Source organism: Mobula hypostoma, chromosome 3 (assembly GCF_963921235.1).
Source record: "Mobula hypostoma chromosome 3, sMobHyp1.1, whole genome shotgun sequence".
Taxonomy (NCBI): Eukaryota; Metazoa; Chordata; class Chondrichthyes; order Myliobatiformes; family Myliobatidae; genus Mobula; species Mobula hypostoma.
Window position 1 is genome coordinate 122,335,714 of NC_086099.1, and position 17,655 is coordinate 122,353,368.

Genomic DNA, 17,655 nt, shown 5'->3' on the forward strand with positions numbered 1-17,655 from the left:
TACAGCACCTACACTACATACCCGGAGGGTTCCTGCCATTTCATGCTGCTGTTCTCCCTCCCCTTAAGCTCCCTTTGACCTTCTGGGAGATGCCCCCCACCCATCTCCCAACTATTGTTTCAGTAGCAACACTCGCCAGTGGATGGATGCATTCCCCAGATCTCCCACCCAGCAAAGCAGTATCTGTTAATTTTGTAGCAACACTTGCCAGTGGACAGAAGAGTCATTCTTTTCTCTTTAAGAGCTAAATCTTTTTGTGCTGTACGGCAACACGTCAGGCAATGTCAAAGGCCCCATGGAGTTCTTCTGAATGTTGGCGTTGCCCGGATATGCCCAGCAACCGTTCTGCCTACCTGTAGGTTGTGTTGCTGTGGAGCGGCCCGTTGCATGCCCGGGCTGGAGGGCACGCCTCCCCACCTCCGAGCTGGAATATTCCGAGGCTGCTAAGGGGGTCTGGGAGCACTGGGGAACGGTGGCACCAGCGATGACAGTGGGCTACATAGACCCCACTCCCGCCGACATCTGTCTGTCCGTGCGTGGCATCCTGGGCATCAGGGACATCCTCAGGGGCTAGACCCATGCCGGCTGGAAGAAACAGATATCACACATCAGGAAGGGGGGGTGGGTAGGTGGAAGGGTGGAAGCTGTGGCAAAGGAAAGACCATTTTTAATAAACAAAAAAAACTTTACTTATAATTAAAATATTTATAAAAACAAACTGTAAATACAGTTTGGGCTATGGGTAAACCTAGGTAACCCTTGGTAATTTCTAAAGTAAGTACATGTTCAGCACAGCATTGTGGGCCAAAAGTTCTGTATTGTCCTGTAGGTTTTCTATGTTTCTATGCTTCTATGTATTTAGGAAAGGTCTTACAATAGTTTCAAAGGTGGGCTGGAGGTCCTGTCTTGTACTGTAGTTGTCTGTGTTCTGTATCTGATGTTCTCTATTCTATATTCAATGTTCTATGTTAATCCAGACAAGAGAGGTCTTTGAAGAGCATAGCTCCCTTTTGCACATTAAAGGGTCCAGAGACATTTGGTTTAGCCAGCGAGATTAAAGAGGTTAAAAATTAGCTTTACTTGTCACATGTACATAAAAACATGCAGTGAAATATATTGTTTGTGTCAGTGAACACCTCAGTCTGTGAATGAGCCGGGCACAGACCTCAAGTGTTGCCCCACTTTCATAGCAGGCTCACAATCCTGTAATGTGGGAGGAAAGCAGAGCACCCGGGGGAAATCCATGCAGTCGTGGCGAGAACGTACAAACTCCTCACAGACAGGGCAGCTGGCTGGGTAGAGTTGCACGAGCTGATACAAAACTCTATCATCCCCAAGACAAAGATAAAGATAAGATAAGACAAGGCATGGATGCTAATGAGGAATGCAAGACGCACACTAACTATTGGTCAATTAGTTTACTACCTCGAAGATATCATTGGCTATTAACTTGTAGCTTCTAGTGTCTATCAACACCCGTAGTACCATAGTGTGACTGGTGATTTATTGTGCAAATAAGGAAATCCACAGTAGCTAAACATTTAGTGTGACATGACTACAGCTCAGGCGTCGGAGTTCAGAGTCAGTTCCAATGCCATCTGTAAGGAGTTTGCACGTTCTCCCAAGACCACGTGGGTTTACAGTTCCTCCCACAGCCCAAAGACCTACCGGTTAGTCGGCTAATTGGTCATTGTAAATTGTCCTAAGATTAGGCTAGGGTTAAGTAGGTAGATTGTTGGGTGGAGTGGACTTGTTGGGCGGGAAGAGCCTGTTCTGCTCAGTAACTCTAAATCAAAGATTTCAAAGGTTTCAAAGGTATATTTAATGTCAGAGAAATGTATACAATTTACATCCTGAAATTCTTTTTCTTCACAGCCATCCAAAAAAACAGAAAGGTGCCCCAAAGAATGAATAAAAGTTAGATGTTAGAACCCCAAAGCCCCCCCAACTCTCCCCACCCACGCAGCAGCAAAGCAACGATCCCCCTCCCCCACCAGCAAAATGCATCAGAACCCTCCACCGAGCACCCAATGGTGCAGCAAGGCATCAATAAAGACACAGATTTGCAGTACCCCAAAGACTACTCATTCACTCGGTAATTCAACATACCTCAGGCTCTCTCTCTCTCCCTAATAAGGGGAAAAGAGGTGTCTCCATTTTCAGTGAGAGGGGAGACTTAACAAACAACTCACTGATTTACGATGTTAAAAGTCCATTGCATCGCTTTTTCCGAGCTCTGTGCCCAAAGAACTCGGGTCTCTGCCACACAATCAGAGATCTTCCATCTCCCACAACACAATGATTTCCTGCAAAGGCACTGACCTCGAGTCCGCCCGTCTCCAGAGCCAAATAAACAAACTTGACCAGATACAAGGTTACCAATTGGTCAATATCTGTATCCGACAAATCATTTCTGTATAGAGTTGGCAAATTTAAATGCACAAGCTCTCCCCGATCCTCTCCGGTACTCCCAGGGTTTTGTGACCCTCTGCTTATTTAATTCCAAAGGTAATTCTGGAGGGAGGGGGCCAGGGAAGGAAAGTTGGTGAAGGAGTCCTGGTGGGAGAGGGGATGGAGTGTTTTGTCTGCTCGCCATTCAGGTGTCAATCTACAGGGCACCACTGCAATGTCATTACAGCACCAGTGATCGGTGTTGAATTCCCGCTACTGTTTGTAAGGAGTTCGTATGTTCTCTCCGTGACTGCATGGTTTTCTCCCAGGTGCCACAGCTCCCTCCTCCATTCCAAGATGAACAGGTTAGGGTTAGAGAGTTATGGGCTTGCTATATCAGCACCAGAGGTGTTGTGGCACTTGGGTACAGGTTAGGGTCAGCGAGTTATGGGTACAGGTTAGGGTTAGCGAGTTATGGGCACAGGTTAGGGTTAGTGAGTTATGGGCACAGGTTAGGGTTAGCGAGCTATGGGCACAGGTTAGGGTTAGCGAGATATGGGCTTGCTACGTCGGCACCAGAGGTGTCGTGGCACTTGGGCACAGGTTAGGGTTAGCGAGTTATGGGCACAGGTTAGAGTTAGCGAGTTATGGGCACAGGTTAGGGTTAGCGAGTTATGGGTACAGGTTAGGGTTAGCGAGTTATGGGCACAGGTTAGGGTTAGCGAGTTATGGGTACAGGTTAGGGTTAGCGAGTTTTGGGCACAGGTTAGGGTTAGCGAGTTATGGGCACAGGTTAGAGTTAGCGAGTTATGGGCATTAGGGTTAAGGTTAGTGAGTTATGGGCACAGGTTAGAGTTAGCGAGTTATGGGCACAGGTTAGGGTTAGCGAGTTATGGGCACAGGTTAGGGTTAGTGAGTTATGGGCACAGGTTAGGGTTAGCGAGTTATGGGTACAGGTTAGGGTTAGCAAGTTATGGGCACAGGTTAGGGTTAGCGAGTTATGGGTACAGGTTAGGGTTAGCGAGTTTTGGGCACAGGTTAGGGTTAGCGAGATATGGGCATTAGGGTTAAGGTTAGTGAGTTATGGGCACAGGTTAGGGTTAGTGAGTTATGGGCATTAGGGTTAAGGTTAGTGAGTTATGGGCACAGGTTAGGGTTAGCGAGTTATGGGCACAGGTTAGGGTTAGTGAGTTATGGGCACAGGTTAGGGTTAGCGAGCTATGGGCACAGGTTAGGGTTAGCGAGATATGGGCTTGGTACGTCGGCACCAGAGGTGTCGTGGCAGTTGGGCGCTGCCCCCAGCACAATCCTCGGACTGGGATTTTCATTGGCGCAAATGCCACATTTTACTGTGTGTGTTCTGGTCTCTCGAGGCACAGTTCATTCTGTATGAACATCACTTCCAATACATAAGCTGTTATTTGTTTCACTGTGGAGTAGGCCCTGTCAAACCTTCGAACCACACTGCCTCAATAACCTCACAGGACCATTTACGATGAGCTATTAACCCACTAACTGGTACATCTCTGGACTGTGGGAGGAAATCGGAGTGCCTTGGGAAAACGCACTGGGAGGATATACCTGCACTCACACTTTACAGAGCGGTGCTGGAACTGAACCTCAAAGCCTGGAATACCCCGAGCAGCAATAGCGTCTCACTAACCGCCACCTTACCGTGGCTTATTCTGATCTGAAGCACACGAAGGACAGACGTCCATCTTCATCCATTCTTTACTTACCCTTAAAACAGCAACATCTGTGAGTCCTAAGTTGTTGCTAATATTGGCAAACACTTGGTAGACATATTTTGAAGGAAGTATTACTTTATTTAGTTATAATAACAGTCCTTTCTGATTGTTTAGGCCATGCCTTCTGCAACCCACTGATTTAACACTGGCCTAATCACAGGACAATTTACAATAACCTAGACTGAGGGAGGAAACCAGAGCCCTCGGAAGAAACCCAGGCATCCCATGGGGAGGACGTACCTACTCCTTAAATAGGACTCTGGGACTGAAAACTGAACTTTGACGCCCCAAGCTGTAATAGCGTCGTGCTAACCGCTACGTTTGTCTGGCACTGTTATCTTTGAATTTATCTTAGCGCCACGTGTTTACAACGTACAGATATGGAGGGTTATATGTGTGTTACCTTCATTCACACCTGCTGTTCAAGGTCAGCTTATTGTCACTCAGCTGCACCTATGTATACTGCCAAACGAAACAGTGTTCCTCCACCCCAAGGTGCACAACACAGTACTGATAACTCACACACATATCACATCAGGTAATATAACCACAAATAATGTGTTGTAAGAACAATTGACAATGTTAGTATATGCAGGCACACGATGATTCTGTGTTGAATTTAACACATAGTTTACTTAATTCTAGACAGTTTCACAAAAAAAGGGATCACATTAAAAACTGAAAGAAAGCTTCCAGCTCAGGTGATTTTTGAGAAGTTATCTGCGTCCACACACTCAGTGAGGCAGCACTGTTCGATGCTTCAATGTACGTGTGACAAATAACACTGATCTTTACAACCTTTCTGTTCTCGTCTTGTTCCCCTCCTTCTCCCTTGCAGGGCCGATGGGCTCTCCCACAGGCAACCCATCCTGAGCCGTTCCTACCTGCATCCTCCACCGTCAGCACCCACACTGTGAGGGTCTGTCCGAGCAGCAACGCAATCCGATCTAGAAGCAGGCGGGGTGGGACCTGGATCAGGAGAGAGCGGGATCGGATGTTGTACCTCAGCTCACTGGCCAGCACTGGAGTCAGAGATGGTGCTGAAAGGCAGGGAGAGAGGGAGAGAGGGAGAGAGGGAGAGGGGTAGGGGGGGAAAGAGAGGGGGAGAGAGGGAGAGGGGCAGGGGGGAAGAGAGAGGGAGAGCGGGAGAGGGGCAGAGATGGAGAGAGGTAGAGAGGGAGAGAGGGAGAGAGGGAAAGAGGGAGAGAGGGAGAGGGGTAGGGGGGAGAGAGAGAGGGGGGAGATGGAGCGGGGGGCGGGAGGGAGGAGAGAGAGAGAGAGAGAGCACAGTCAGTAATAGTTTCCACTGATCTTTCACCCCATCTCCCCACTCCACAATCCACCATCCCACCATCTATCTTCTACATAGAAAATCACATCACAGTACAGGTCCTTCGGCCCACAATGTTGTGCTAACCTTTTAACCTAATCCAAGATCAATCTAACTTTTTCCTCCCACATAACCCTCCATTCTTCTATTATCCATGTATTTATCTAAGAGTCTCTTAAATGTCTCTAATATATCTGCCTCCACCACCACAGGGGTGGGGTTCCACACATTCACCATTTGGTGTAAAAAAAACTTACCCCGACATCTCCCCTATACTTCCCTGCAATCACATTGAAATTAGGCTCTCTCGCGTTAGCTATTGTCACCCTGGGACAATGTGCCTGGCTGCCCACTCAATCTATACCTGTTATCATCTATCTAGTCACTTCTCATTCTCCTTCACTCCAAAGAGAAAAGCACTAGCTCGCTCAACCTATCCTCACACGACGTGTTATCTGAGTCTCCTCTGCTCCATCTCTAAGGCTTCAACATCCTTCCTATAATGAGGCAACCAGAACTGAGCACAATACTCAAAGTATGATTTAATTAGGGTTTTATAGAGGTGTGACATTACCTCGTGGTTCAAGAACTCAGTCCCCTGACTAATGAAGGCCAACACACCACACGCCTTCTTAACAATGCTATCAACTTGCATGGATCTCTGAACATGGAACCCAAGGTCCCTCTGTTCCTCCACAATTCATGAATCCTGCCATTAACCCTGTATTCTGCCTTCTGTGTCTCGAGGGAAGGTGGATGAGGAAATTGGGAAGAGATTGGAGAGGTTGGGCTTGCTTTTCCCAAAGTGAACCAGCAAGAGGGTTGACCTATGTTTGAATAGATAGGGTAGATAATCAGAATTTCTTCCCCATGCTAGGGCGGTCAAAAACAAGATGGCGTAGGATTAGAATGAGAGGACGGAGATTTCAAGGAGCCTGAGGGGTGAATTATTTCTCCACACTGAGTGGGTGATATCTGGAAGGAGGAAGTGGAATCCAAGGACTGTGCTTCAGAAGCATTTAGGCAGACAGTTGAATCGGTAAGGATATGGTCCTCATGTAGGCAAATTGGATTAGTGTAGATGAGCACATTTATAGCATCATAAAGCACGACAGCACAGAAACAAGGTCCTTCAGCCCATCTAGTCCATGCTAGACCAGTAAACTGCATAGTAACAACCTGGTAATGATCCATTAACAACCTAGAGGTGTTGGCATGGAGGGGACGGGCCGAATGGCCTGTTTCTGGGCTGCCTGGAACTATGAGTCCACGAATGGAGGTCCCGGACTCCACATTCCCTGTAGACAGTAGAGTCAGTTGGTACAAGTCTCCATCTCAACCAACTCGAGTGTGGGTGCTCCAAACTCCTAAAGATTTAGATTTACATTTGGAGACACAGCACAATAACAGACCCTTCCAGCTTGGTACACCGCTTTAATACACCTGTGTGACCAATTAACCCACTAACCGCTTGTCTTTAGACTGTGGGAGGAAAGAAGAGTGCCCAAAGGAAACCACTCAGTCACTGGGAGAACATCCATACTCCTTACATCAGCAGAAATAGTATTTTCTGTCCATGGAAAAAGTATCTGGCTGTCCACTGTCTACTAAAGGTTGAGCGAGCTAGGGCTTTTCTTTTTGGAGTGAAGAGGGATGAGAGATCACTTGATAAGTGGTGAATAAGATGATTAGAGGCATAGATCAAGGGAACAGCCAGAGACTTTTCTCCCAGGGCAGAAATGGCCAAAACCAGAGGGCATCACTTCCTCTCCCATGATGATCTTCTCCAGCTCCTTATCTTTCCCATCCACCTGGCTTCACCTTCTAGCTTGTCCTCCTTCCCTTCCACCCACCTTTTTATTCCTTCCTTTCCAGTCCTGATGAAGGGTCTCGGCTCGAAATGTTGACTGTTTATTCATTTCCTCAGATGCTGTCCAACCTGCTGAGTTCCTCCAGCATTCTGCGTGTGTTGCTTTGGGAATTCCAGCGTCTGCAGAATCTCTCTCTCTCAAGTTTAGAATTTGGAGGTGATTGGAGGAAGGGGGGTGTCAGAGGTAAGTTTGTCACACAGGGAGTGGAGGGTGTGTGGACTGCCCTGCCAGAGGTGGTGGTAGAGGCAGACCCTTAATGGATGATAGAAAAAGAATGGTTTGTTGGGAGGGAAGGGTTAGATTGATCTTAGAGTAGGTTAAAAGGTCGGCACAACATCATGAACCAGAGGGCCTGTACAGTGCTGTGGAGTTCCATGTGCCATGTTCTGTCTTTACTATGAACGGAAGCCTTACATAACACGAACCTCAGTCAGGGAGAAGGGAGATAGCGAAGGAGCCGAGGGTCACTTCAGCTGAAAGTGGTGGAGTGACGTGAAGCTGCAGGAGGTGGGTGAAACACAAAAGGTGCTGGGACCTGTTAACCCTCCTACCACGGATAGCACAGTAGTGTGGTGGTTTGTATAATGCCATTGCAATCCCAGCCATCAGGGTTCAATTCCACCGTCATCTACACGTTCTCCCTGTGAGCACATGGGTTTCCTCCGGGTACCTGGCTTCGTCCCACGTTCCAAAGACCAACAGGTTAGGGTAGGTAGGTTGAGGACATGCTATGTTTGCACTGTAAGCGTGGCCATTCTTGCGGGCTGCCTCCAGTACAAACCTCGGACTGTGTTACTTGTTGCAAAACGACGTGCTTCACTAAATGTCTCAATGCTTCAATGCACATGTGACAATAGAGCTAGTCTTTATATGACCGGAACAAGCTCTCTGTGGCTCGAACCCAACTGCACACTTTTGGAGAAGTCTCCAGAACGTGGCTGGAGAAGCGAAGCGGATCTCATCCGTATCTCTGAAACAAAGAATGGAAAACTGTGTTGTACCTGGCTCTCCTGGTTCACACCTCTGGAGTTGGATGGTCACCTGGTTGCTCACTGGACCCTCCCCTTGATCAGTGACAGCAGTGGTGGTGATGTTGTAGTCTAGCTCTGCCCTCAGGTCCCTCAGAGTAACATACCTCCGCTGGGTTGCCTTGACCTGCATACCCGCGTCAGTCACAGTGCGGACCTACGGAGACAAGATGACCTTTTTAAGGACTGACCCTGTACACAGTACCGCGTCTCCTCCCTTGTGGCACAGAAGGAGTGCACCTTGTTTGGTCTGGTGGCTTGGCGATCCAGATGTTCAAGTCAGGACTGAGGCACAAACCTATTACTTGCCGCTGTTTAAAAGACAGAATATACACCCACTGGCCACTTTATTAGGTACACTTGTACATCTGCTTATTAACGCAAATATCTAATCAGCCTATCATGTTGCAGCAACTCAATGTATAAAAGCATGCAGACATGGTCAAAAGGTTCAGTTGTTCAGACCAAACCTCAGAATGGGGAAGAAATGTGATCTAAATGACTTTGACTGTGGAATGATTATTGGTGGCAGGCGGGGTAGTTTAAGTATCTCGAAACTGCTGATCTCCTGAGATTTTGAATGGAGCACCAACACAGAGGCTGTGTACAAGAAGGGCCAGAGTCATCTCTACTTCCTGAGGAGACGGAGGTCCTTTGGAGTCTGCAGGCCTCTCCTTCACATGTTCTACCAGTCTGTCATCGCTGGTACAATCTTCGATATAGTGGTGTGCTGGGGCAACATGGGTGATGCCAACAAGCTCAATAAACTGATTAGAAAGGCTGGCTCTGTTATAGGAGTCAAATTGGACTCGCTGGAGGCTGCGGTAGAACAAATGATCCTATGGAAAATCCTGGCAATTCTGGACAATGTTTCTCACCCTCTGCATGCCACCTTGGCTGAACGGAGGAGCATTTTCAGTAACAGATTAAGACAACTGTTCTGCTCCACAGAGCGATATATGAGGTCATTCTTACCCTCGGCCATCAGGCTCTATAATGAGCTAACCTATAGCCGAGGAAGTGATGACTCCTCCTGTTAGACTGATTGAGGTAACTTATTTTTTACTCTTTCTACTTCTCTTCTAATATTTATATCAGTCCACTTGTAATGCTACTGTGACACAGTAATTTCCTTTGGGATCAATAAAATGTCTATCTATCTATCTTTCTATCTCCCATTGTAATTTGTAGACCACATCTTTACTATTGTTTGGGAGTCTGCATATGACTCCCATTAGGGTCTTTTTACCCTTGCAAATCCTTAGCTCTATCCACAATGATTCAATACCTTCCAACCCTATGTCACCTCTTTCTAATGATTTGATATCTGCCCCCTCTGCCTTCCTGCCTGTCCTTTTGATACAATACGTATCCATAGACATTAAGCTCCCAGCTATAATCGTCTTTCAGTTACGATGCAGTGATGCCCACAACATCATACCTGCCAATCTGCAACTGTGCTACAAATTCATCGACCTGCTCGCATTCAGATATAACACCTTCAATCCTGTACTCATCCTTTTTGATTTTGTCCTCTTTTTCTGTTGCAACTCATCCCGGTGACTGCAATTTTGCCCTATCATCAGCTGCTCCTCACTACACATGGCCTCCGTTTGCAAGCCAGCTCCCTCATTTTCAGCACTATTATCCGCCTGTAATATATGCAGCTCAGGACACTAGTTGCACCATGCTCAACCTTTTGATTCCTAACTTTGTCTGAGGTCTTGCCAACATCTACCTCCACAGCCTCGCCACTATCTGTTCTGGCGCTCTGGTTCCCCTGCAAATCCAGTTTAAACCCCACCGTGCAGCATTAACAAACCTTCCTGCTAGGATAGTTGTCCCTTTCCTGTTCAGGTGCAAACCGGGACAGAACTTCTCTGGAAGAGAGCCCAGTAATAAAAAAATCTTATGCTCTCCCTGCTACACCAACTCCTCTGCCACGTATTAAACGGTATAATCTTCCCAGTTCTGACCTCACTAGCAAGTGGTACGGGTAGCAAACCTGAGATCACAACCCTGGAAGTCCTGACCTCTAACTTAGCACCTAATCCCCTGAACTCCCTAAACCGAACCTCGTCACTCGTCCTACCCATGTCACTGGTACCTACATGGATCATGCCCTCTGGCTGTTCACCCTCTCACTTAGAAATGATGAGGACATGATCCCAGATCCTGACACCCGGGAGGCAACATACCATCTGGGAATCTTGTTCTTGCCCACAGAACCTCCTGTTCGTTCCCCTAACAAATGAATCCCCTTACACCACAGTGTGTCTCTTCTCCCCCCACCTTCCCTTCTGAGTCACAGAGCCAGACTCAGTGCCACTGTGATTTTTCTCTGTTAGGTCAACCTCCCATCGACAGTATCCAAAGTGATATAGCTGATGTTGAGGGGGATGGCCACAGGGGTACTCTGCACTGGCTCATTAAACCTGTTTCTCCTTCCTGACTGTCACCCACTTTCCTGTGTCCTGCACCTTGGGTGTGACTCCCTCTCTGTATGAGTCCTCTCTGATGAGGGAGACTAAGTTTGGGCTTGGGGCTTTTGTTTGAGAGGAGATGAAAAGAGAAGATGCTGGGGAGAATGGGTTGTAGCCTATGACCGGTGGGAGACCCATTCATTCGAGATGGATTGCGAGCGACGTTCGGAAGGTGGCGTGTGCTTTCACACTGACCGGGGGCCCAGCACGTGAGTGACAGAGAAGTTCAAGGTCCAATTTGTGCACGTTTGGCTGTTTAATTGGAATGGGCACTTTCCTTTTTGTTATTCTGTACAAAAAATTACTTAAGATTCATAAATATAATTCCTTTAATCGTATGCAGTGTACTGTCTGTAATTTCATAGCACTAATTTGTAACAGGGTAGCAAATGACACAGCATCCACACACACTGAGGTCTGGGTTGGGATCAAGTGCATCTCAATGTCACGAGTTTGGCGGGGCCAGAGGTTGTCTTCCCTAGACTTACTCAGCCAAGGAAACCGGGATGTTTCACCACATTTACCAATTTCCAGACAGGGATTCCATTCCATTCTCAATTACTTTGCCGTTGACTCTCCGGGACATGTCACTCCAAATCTGGTATCTCACTTTGATACTTCATCAGGACTCAGTGAGTCTGCTTGCAAAGTTGTGAGTTCAAATTCGGCAAATCAAAAAGTTCACCATAGGCATTGCTGCAGAATTAGGCCATTCAGCCCATCAGGTCTGATTCACCATTCCATCATGCCTGATTTATTCTCTCTTTCAACCCCATTCTCCTGTCTTTTCTCCCCATAGGTTTTGACGCCCTGACTAATCAAGAACATATCACCCTTCACGGTAAATATATCCAAAGACCCAGCCTCTATAGCTGAGTGTGGGAATCAATTCCACAGATTCACCACCCTCTAGTTAAAGAAATTTCCCCTCATCTTTGCTTTAAAGGGACATCCTTGTATTCTGAGGCTGTGCCCTCTGGTCCTAAGCTTCCCCCACCATAGGAAACGTCCTCTTCACATCCACTCTGTCTAGGCCTTTCATTATTTGATAGGCTTCACCGAGATTCCTCCCTCATTCTTTTAAACTCCAGTGAGTACAGGCTCAGAGACATCAAATGCGCCTCACACATTAACCCTTTCATTCCCGGAATCATACTCCTGATTCTCCTCTGAACCCTCTCCAATGCCAACACATCCTTTCGTAGACATGCGGCCTAATACTCCATGCGATCCATCCAACGAGTTGCAAAGCCTGGGGGTGATACAAGGGGAAGGCTTACCAGATATCCGGTCACACGGCTGCTGACTGTTTTGGAGGTGGTCCAGCTCATGAAGACAGTGCCACACTCCACCTGCGTCACCCTCAGCTCGACCCACTGGTGTAGGACATCACCCGGACCATCTACGTTCAGGCATAAAGAGGGGAGAGATCAGTCAACCAGCCTGCCCAAGGCATTCACAGTGGGATTTCATTCAAGTTACGCACAGGATAAACCCCTTCACAACATAAGGTCTTTCCGCCATATACCTGTACATGTCAGGGGCATGGTGGAATGTTCTTCACTTGCTTGGTTTGCCTGCACCACCGACTCACTTGAGAGGCCCCACAGAATGCAGGAAAATGCAACCCACTCAGTTAGCACCTACCCCCCCCACCCCCACCCAATACATCACCTTACAGACTCTCCCCCTCTATTGCTGACCTACAGCGACTGTAATATGAAACGTCTACAAAATGGGCCACTGTTACCATAGAACCATAGAACCACAGAAACTACAGCACAGAAACAGGCCCTTTGGCCCTTCTTGGCTGTGCCGAACCATTTTCTGCCTAGTCCCACTGACCTGCACACGGACTATATCCCTCCATACACCTCCCATCCATGTATCTGTCCAATTTATTCTTAAATGTTAAAAAAGAACTTGCATTTACCACCTCGTCTGGCAGCTCATTCCATACTCCCACCACTCTCTGTGTGAAGAAGCCCCCCCTAATGCTCCCTTTAAACTTTCCCCCCCTCACCCTTAACCCATGTCCTCTGGTTTTTTTCTCCCCTTGCCTCAGTGGAAAAAGCCTGCTTGCATTCACTCTATCTATACCCATATTAATTTTATATACCTCTATCAAATCTCCCCTCGTTCCCCTACGCTCCAGGGAATAAAGTCCTAACCTATTCAACCTTTCTCTGTAACTGAGTTTCTCAAGTCCCGGCAACATCCTTGTAAACCTTCTCTGCACTCTTTCAACCTTATTTATATCCTTCCTGTAATTTGGTGACCAAAACTGAACACAATACTCCAGATTCGGCCTCACCAATGCCTTATACAACCTCATCATAACATTCCAGCTCTTGTACTCAATACTTCGATTAATAAAGGCCAATGTACCAAAAGCTCTCTTTACGACCCTATCTATCTGTGACGACACTTTTAGGGAATTTTGTATCTGTATTCCCAGATCCCTTTGTTTCACTGCACTCCTCAGTGCCTTACCATTAACCCTGTATGTTCTACCTTGGTTTGTCCTTCCAACGTGCAATACCTCACACTTGTCAGTATTAAACTCCATCTGCCATTTTTCAGCCCATTTTTCCAGCTGGTCCAAGTCCCTCTGCAGGCTCTGAAAACCTTCCTCACTGTCTACTACACCTCCAATCTTTGTATCATCAGCAAACTTGCTGATCCAATTTACCACATTATCATCCAGATCATTGATATAGATGACAAATAACAATGGACCCAGCACTGATCCCTGTGGCACACCACTAGTCACAGGCCTCCACTCAGAGAAGCAATTCTCTACCACCACTCTTTGGCTTCTTCCATTGAGCCAATGTCTAATCCAATTTACCACCTCTCCATGTATACCTAGCGACTGAATTTTCCTAACTAACCTCCCATGTGGGACCTTGTCAAAGGCCTTACTGAAGTCCATGTAGACAATATCCACTGCCTTCCCTTCATCCACTTTCCTGGTAACCTCCTCGAAAAACTCCAACAGATTGGTCAAACATGACCTACCACGCACAAAGCCATGTTGACTCTCCCTAATAAGCCCCTGTCTATCAAAATGCTTGTAGATTCTGTCTCTTAGTACTCCCTCCAATAACTTACCTACTACTGTCGTTAAACTCACGGGCCTATAATTTCCCGGATTACTTTTCGATCCTTTTTTAAACAACGGAACAACATGAGCCGCTCTCCAATCCTCCGGCACTTCACCCGTAGACAGCGACATTTTAAATATTTCTGCCAGGGCCCCTGCAATTTCAACACTAGTCTCCTTCAAGGTCCGAGGGAACACTCTGTCAGGTCCCGGGGATTTATCCACTTTAATTTTCCTCAAGACAGCAAGCACTTCCTCCTTTTCAATCTGTACAGTTTCCGTGGTCTCACTACTTGATTCCCTCAATTCCATAGATTTCATGCCAGCTTCCTTAGTAAATACAGATGCAAAAAACCTATTTAAGATCTCCCCCATTTCCTTTGGTTCCGCACAAAGCCAACCACTCTGATCTTCAAGAGGACCAATTTTATCCCTTACAATCCTTTTGCTCTTAATATACTTGTAAAAGCTCTTTGGATTATCCTTCACTTTGACTGCCAAGGCAACCTCATGTCTTCTTTTAACCCTCCTGATTTCTTTCTTAAGTATTTTCTTGCACTTCCTATACTCCTCAAGCACCTGATTTACCCCCTGTTTCCTATACATTTCATACAACTCCCTCTTCTTCTTTATCAGAGTTGCAATATCCCTTGAGAACCAAGGTTCCTTATTCCTATTCAATTTGCCTTTAATCCTGACAGGAACATACAAACTCCGCACTCTCAAAATTTCCCCTTTGAAGGCTTCCCACCTACCAATCATATCTTTGCCAGAGAACAACCTGTCCCAATCCACGCTTTTTAGATCCTTTCTCATTTCTTCAAATTTGGCCTTCTTCCAGTTCAGAACCTCAACCCTAGGACCAGATCTATCCTTGTCCATGATCAAATTGAAACTAACGGTGTTATGATCACTGGAACCAAAGTGCTCCCCTACACAGACTTCTGTCACTTGCCCTAATTCATTTCCTAACAGGAGATCCAATATTGCATCCCCTCTAGTTGGTCCCTCTATATATTGATTTAGAAAACTTTCCTGAACACATTTAACAAACTCTAAACCATCTAGACCCCTAACAGTATGGGAGTCCCAATCAATGTATGGAAAATTAAAATCCCCTACCACCACAACTTTATGTTTCCTGCAGTTGCCTGCTATCTCTCTGCAGATTTGCTCTTCCAAGTCTCGTTGAGTTACGTCACAAGGTTATTCCTGCAACCCTCCCCGAATTGGTGACCCCCACCAACAGGGAGGACAAGGGCAGTGGGCACACGGAGCCGCAAGTTCCCCACCATCCAGAGATGGAATTAAGATTGCCATTGCTTCAGTGCAGGTGGGCCTAAGACCTGGGAGACCTGTCTCAGAGTTATTTGAGACCCAGCCCACAATGATGGCGTCATCTGCAGACTTGTAGATGGAGTCAGAGCGGTCATGAGTGTCGAGTCGGCAGCTGAGGACGGAAGCTTGTGGGCTGCCAGTGTTGACGATAATTGCAGTGGATGGGTTGCTGCTCAGCTACAGATTGAGCTCTGTTGGTCAGGAAGTCTGCAGTGGATCAGGAAAATGGGTCACCACCATTTCCTGCAGATCGGATTTGAAGTAATGGCTAGAGCCAGAGTATTGGAACGTGTCCATCATCTGGAGGGTTTGGGAGGCAATAATCATTTCCCTGTTCTCACAGGAGAAAGGAAAGACAGGGATTTGGAGTGAATGTGACATAGGAGCAGAATTAGGCCATTCAGCCCATCGAGTCTGCTCTGCCATTCCATCATGGTTGATTTATTATTCCTCTCAAACCCATTCTCCTTTGACCCCTTTAGTAATCGAGAATCTATCAACCTCCACTTCAAATATACCGTGACTTGGCCTCCACAACTATCTGTGGCATCAAATTCACCACCCTCTGGCTAAATAATTCCCTCCTCATCTCTGTTCTAGAGGGACATCCTTCTATTCTGAGGCTGTGTCCTCTGGTCTTATACTTCCCCACCATAGGAAACATCCTCTCCACATCCACACTACCTAGGCCTTTCAACATTCAATAGGTTTCAATGAGATCCCCTTTCATTCTTCTAAACTCTACCGAGTACAGGCCCAGAGGGGTTAAATCTTCCTCATACGTTAACCCTTTCATTCCCAGAATTATTCTCGTGAAACTCGTCTGGACTCGCTTCAATGCCAGCATATCCTTTTGTAGATGACAGGCCCAAAACTGATCACAATTTTCTAATATTGAAGTGTAGTCCTTCAGAACCCTGTCTGTCCCCACCCCCTATGCTTCCCCACCCGTAGCCCCCCCCCCGGTACTTACTGCTCACAGTGGTGAAGTTAACCAGATGGCCGATACCTTCTTGCCCACAGCTCACCAAAGCAACAACGTAAACAAAGTACGAGGTGGATGCCATCAGCCCTGTGAACAGGTAGAGAGGCAAGGGCTGTGGTATTGGAACACGACTGAATCTCGATCAGGAAATAACTAGCCAGTGCGCAACAGGCCTCTGTTCCAGTTCTGGTAGGGACATGTACTGATACTGTGTGCCTTTCTGGATGTGTGTGATACTCCCACAACCAGGAGTGGATGGTCTCCGTTATACCCAGCAGACTGAGACTCATCGATTCGACTGAGACTCATCGAGAGGCGTTGGTTACTCAGCGTCTCCCCACTGAGTCACTGCACCATCAGGAGTGTCCTGACCAGCTTCATCACTCTCCAGTTCATTAATTGCAGGACATCTGACTGCAAGACCCTACAAAGGGTTGTGAGGAATGCCGAGAGGACCATCGGGATCCCTCGTCCACCACTCTAAGATATTTATCAGGAACACTGCGTACGCAGGACCCTTAGCATTGTCAATGATCCAACAATCTCTCTGAGCCCTTACTATCGGGCAAGAGGTACCGTAGCATTAGGATGAGAATTGTTAGGATGGGAAACAGCTTCCTCTCCCAGGCCGTAAGACGACTGAACTCCCTGCCACCACCCAGGTCTCAACACGTATGAAGTACCAGCAGTGTTATACTGTTTACTTTTTAACTTGTGTCATATATGTACCTTATTATTTGTTAATTTGCTCGTGGTAACATTACTTTATGTGTTGTGTGTATGTGTGTTACATGTACTGTGTTGTGCACCTCAGTTCATTGTTTCACTTGGCGGTGTACATGTGTATGGTTGAATGACAGCAAACTTTGAGTTGAACTCGAGAGGTCATAGAGTCCTAGAGCTATAGAGTTACGGAAAACTACAGCATGAAAACAGGCGCTTTGGCCCATCTGATACCAGACCATTTAAACTGCTTAGTCCCATCGACTTGCACCTGGAGCACAGCCCTCCATACCTCTCCCACCCACACAAGCTTCCCTTAAACATTGAAATCAAATTCCTATCCACCACTTCCACTCTCAGCTCGTTCCTCACTCTCACCACCCTCTGGGTGAAGAAGTTTCCTCTCAGATTCCCCTTAAGCATTTCACCTTTCACCCTTAACCTATGACCTCTAGTTGTAGTTTCACCCTACCTCAGTGGAAAAAGGCTTCTTGCATTTACCATATCTATACCCCTCATAATTTTGTATGCTTCTATAAAATCTCCCCTCGTTCTGAGCTTCAGGGAATGAAGTCCAAACTTACTCAATCTTTCCCTACAACTCAGGTCCTCCAGTCCCAGCAACATCCTTGTAAATTTTCTCTGTTCTCTT

General features: G+C 46.8%; 1 protein-coding gene across 1 annotated transcript in view; it reads right to left on the reverse strand.

The window, feature by feature from the left end:
* LOC134343732 (uncharacterized) overlaps positions 1 to 17,655 on the reverse strand; it is an 86,816-nt gene that overhangs the window by 26,769 nt on the left and 42,392 nt on the right. The window contains exons 8-12 of the mRNA XM_063042482.1: positions 16,269 to 16,367; positions 12,132 to 12,253; positions 8,342 to 8,525; positions 5,024 to 5,179; positions 354 to 585 (exon numbers count right to left, since the gene is read on the reverse strand). Of these exons, the coding sequence (XP_062898552.1) occupies positions 354 to 585; positions 5,024 to 5,179; positions 8,342 to 8,525; positions 12,132 to 12,253; positions 16,269 to 16,367 (793 nt within the window). The remainder of the gene's footprint in view (positions 1 to 353; positions 586 to 5,023; positions 5,180 to 8,341; positions 8,526 to 12,131; positions 12,254 to 16,268; positions 16,368 to 17,655) is intronic.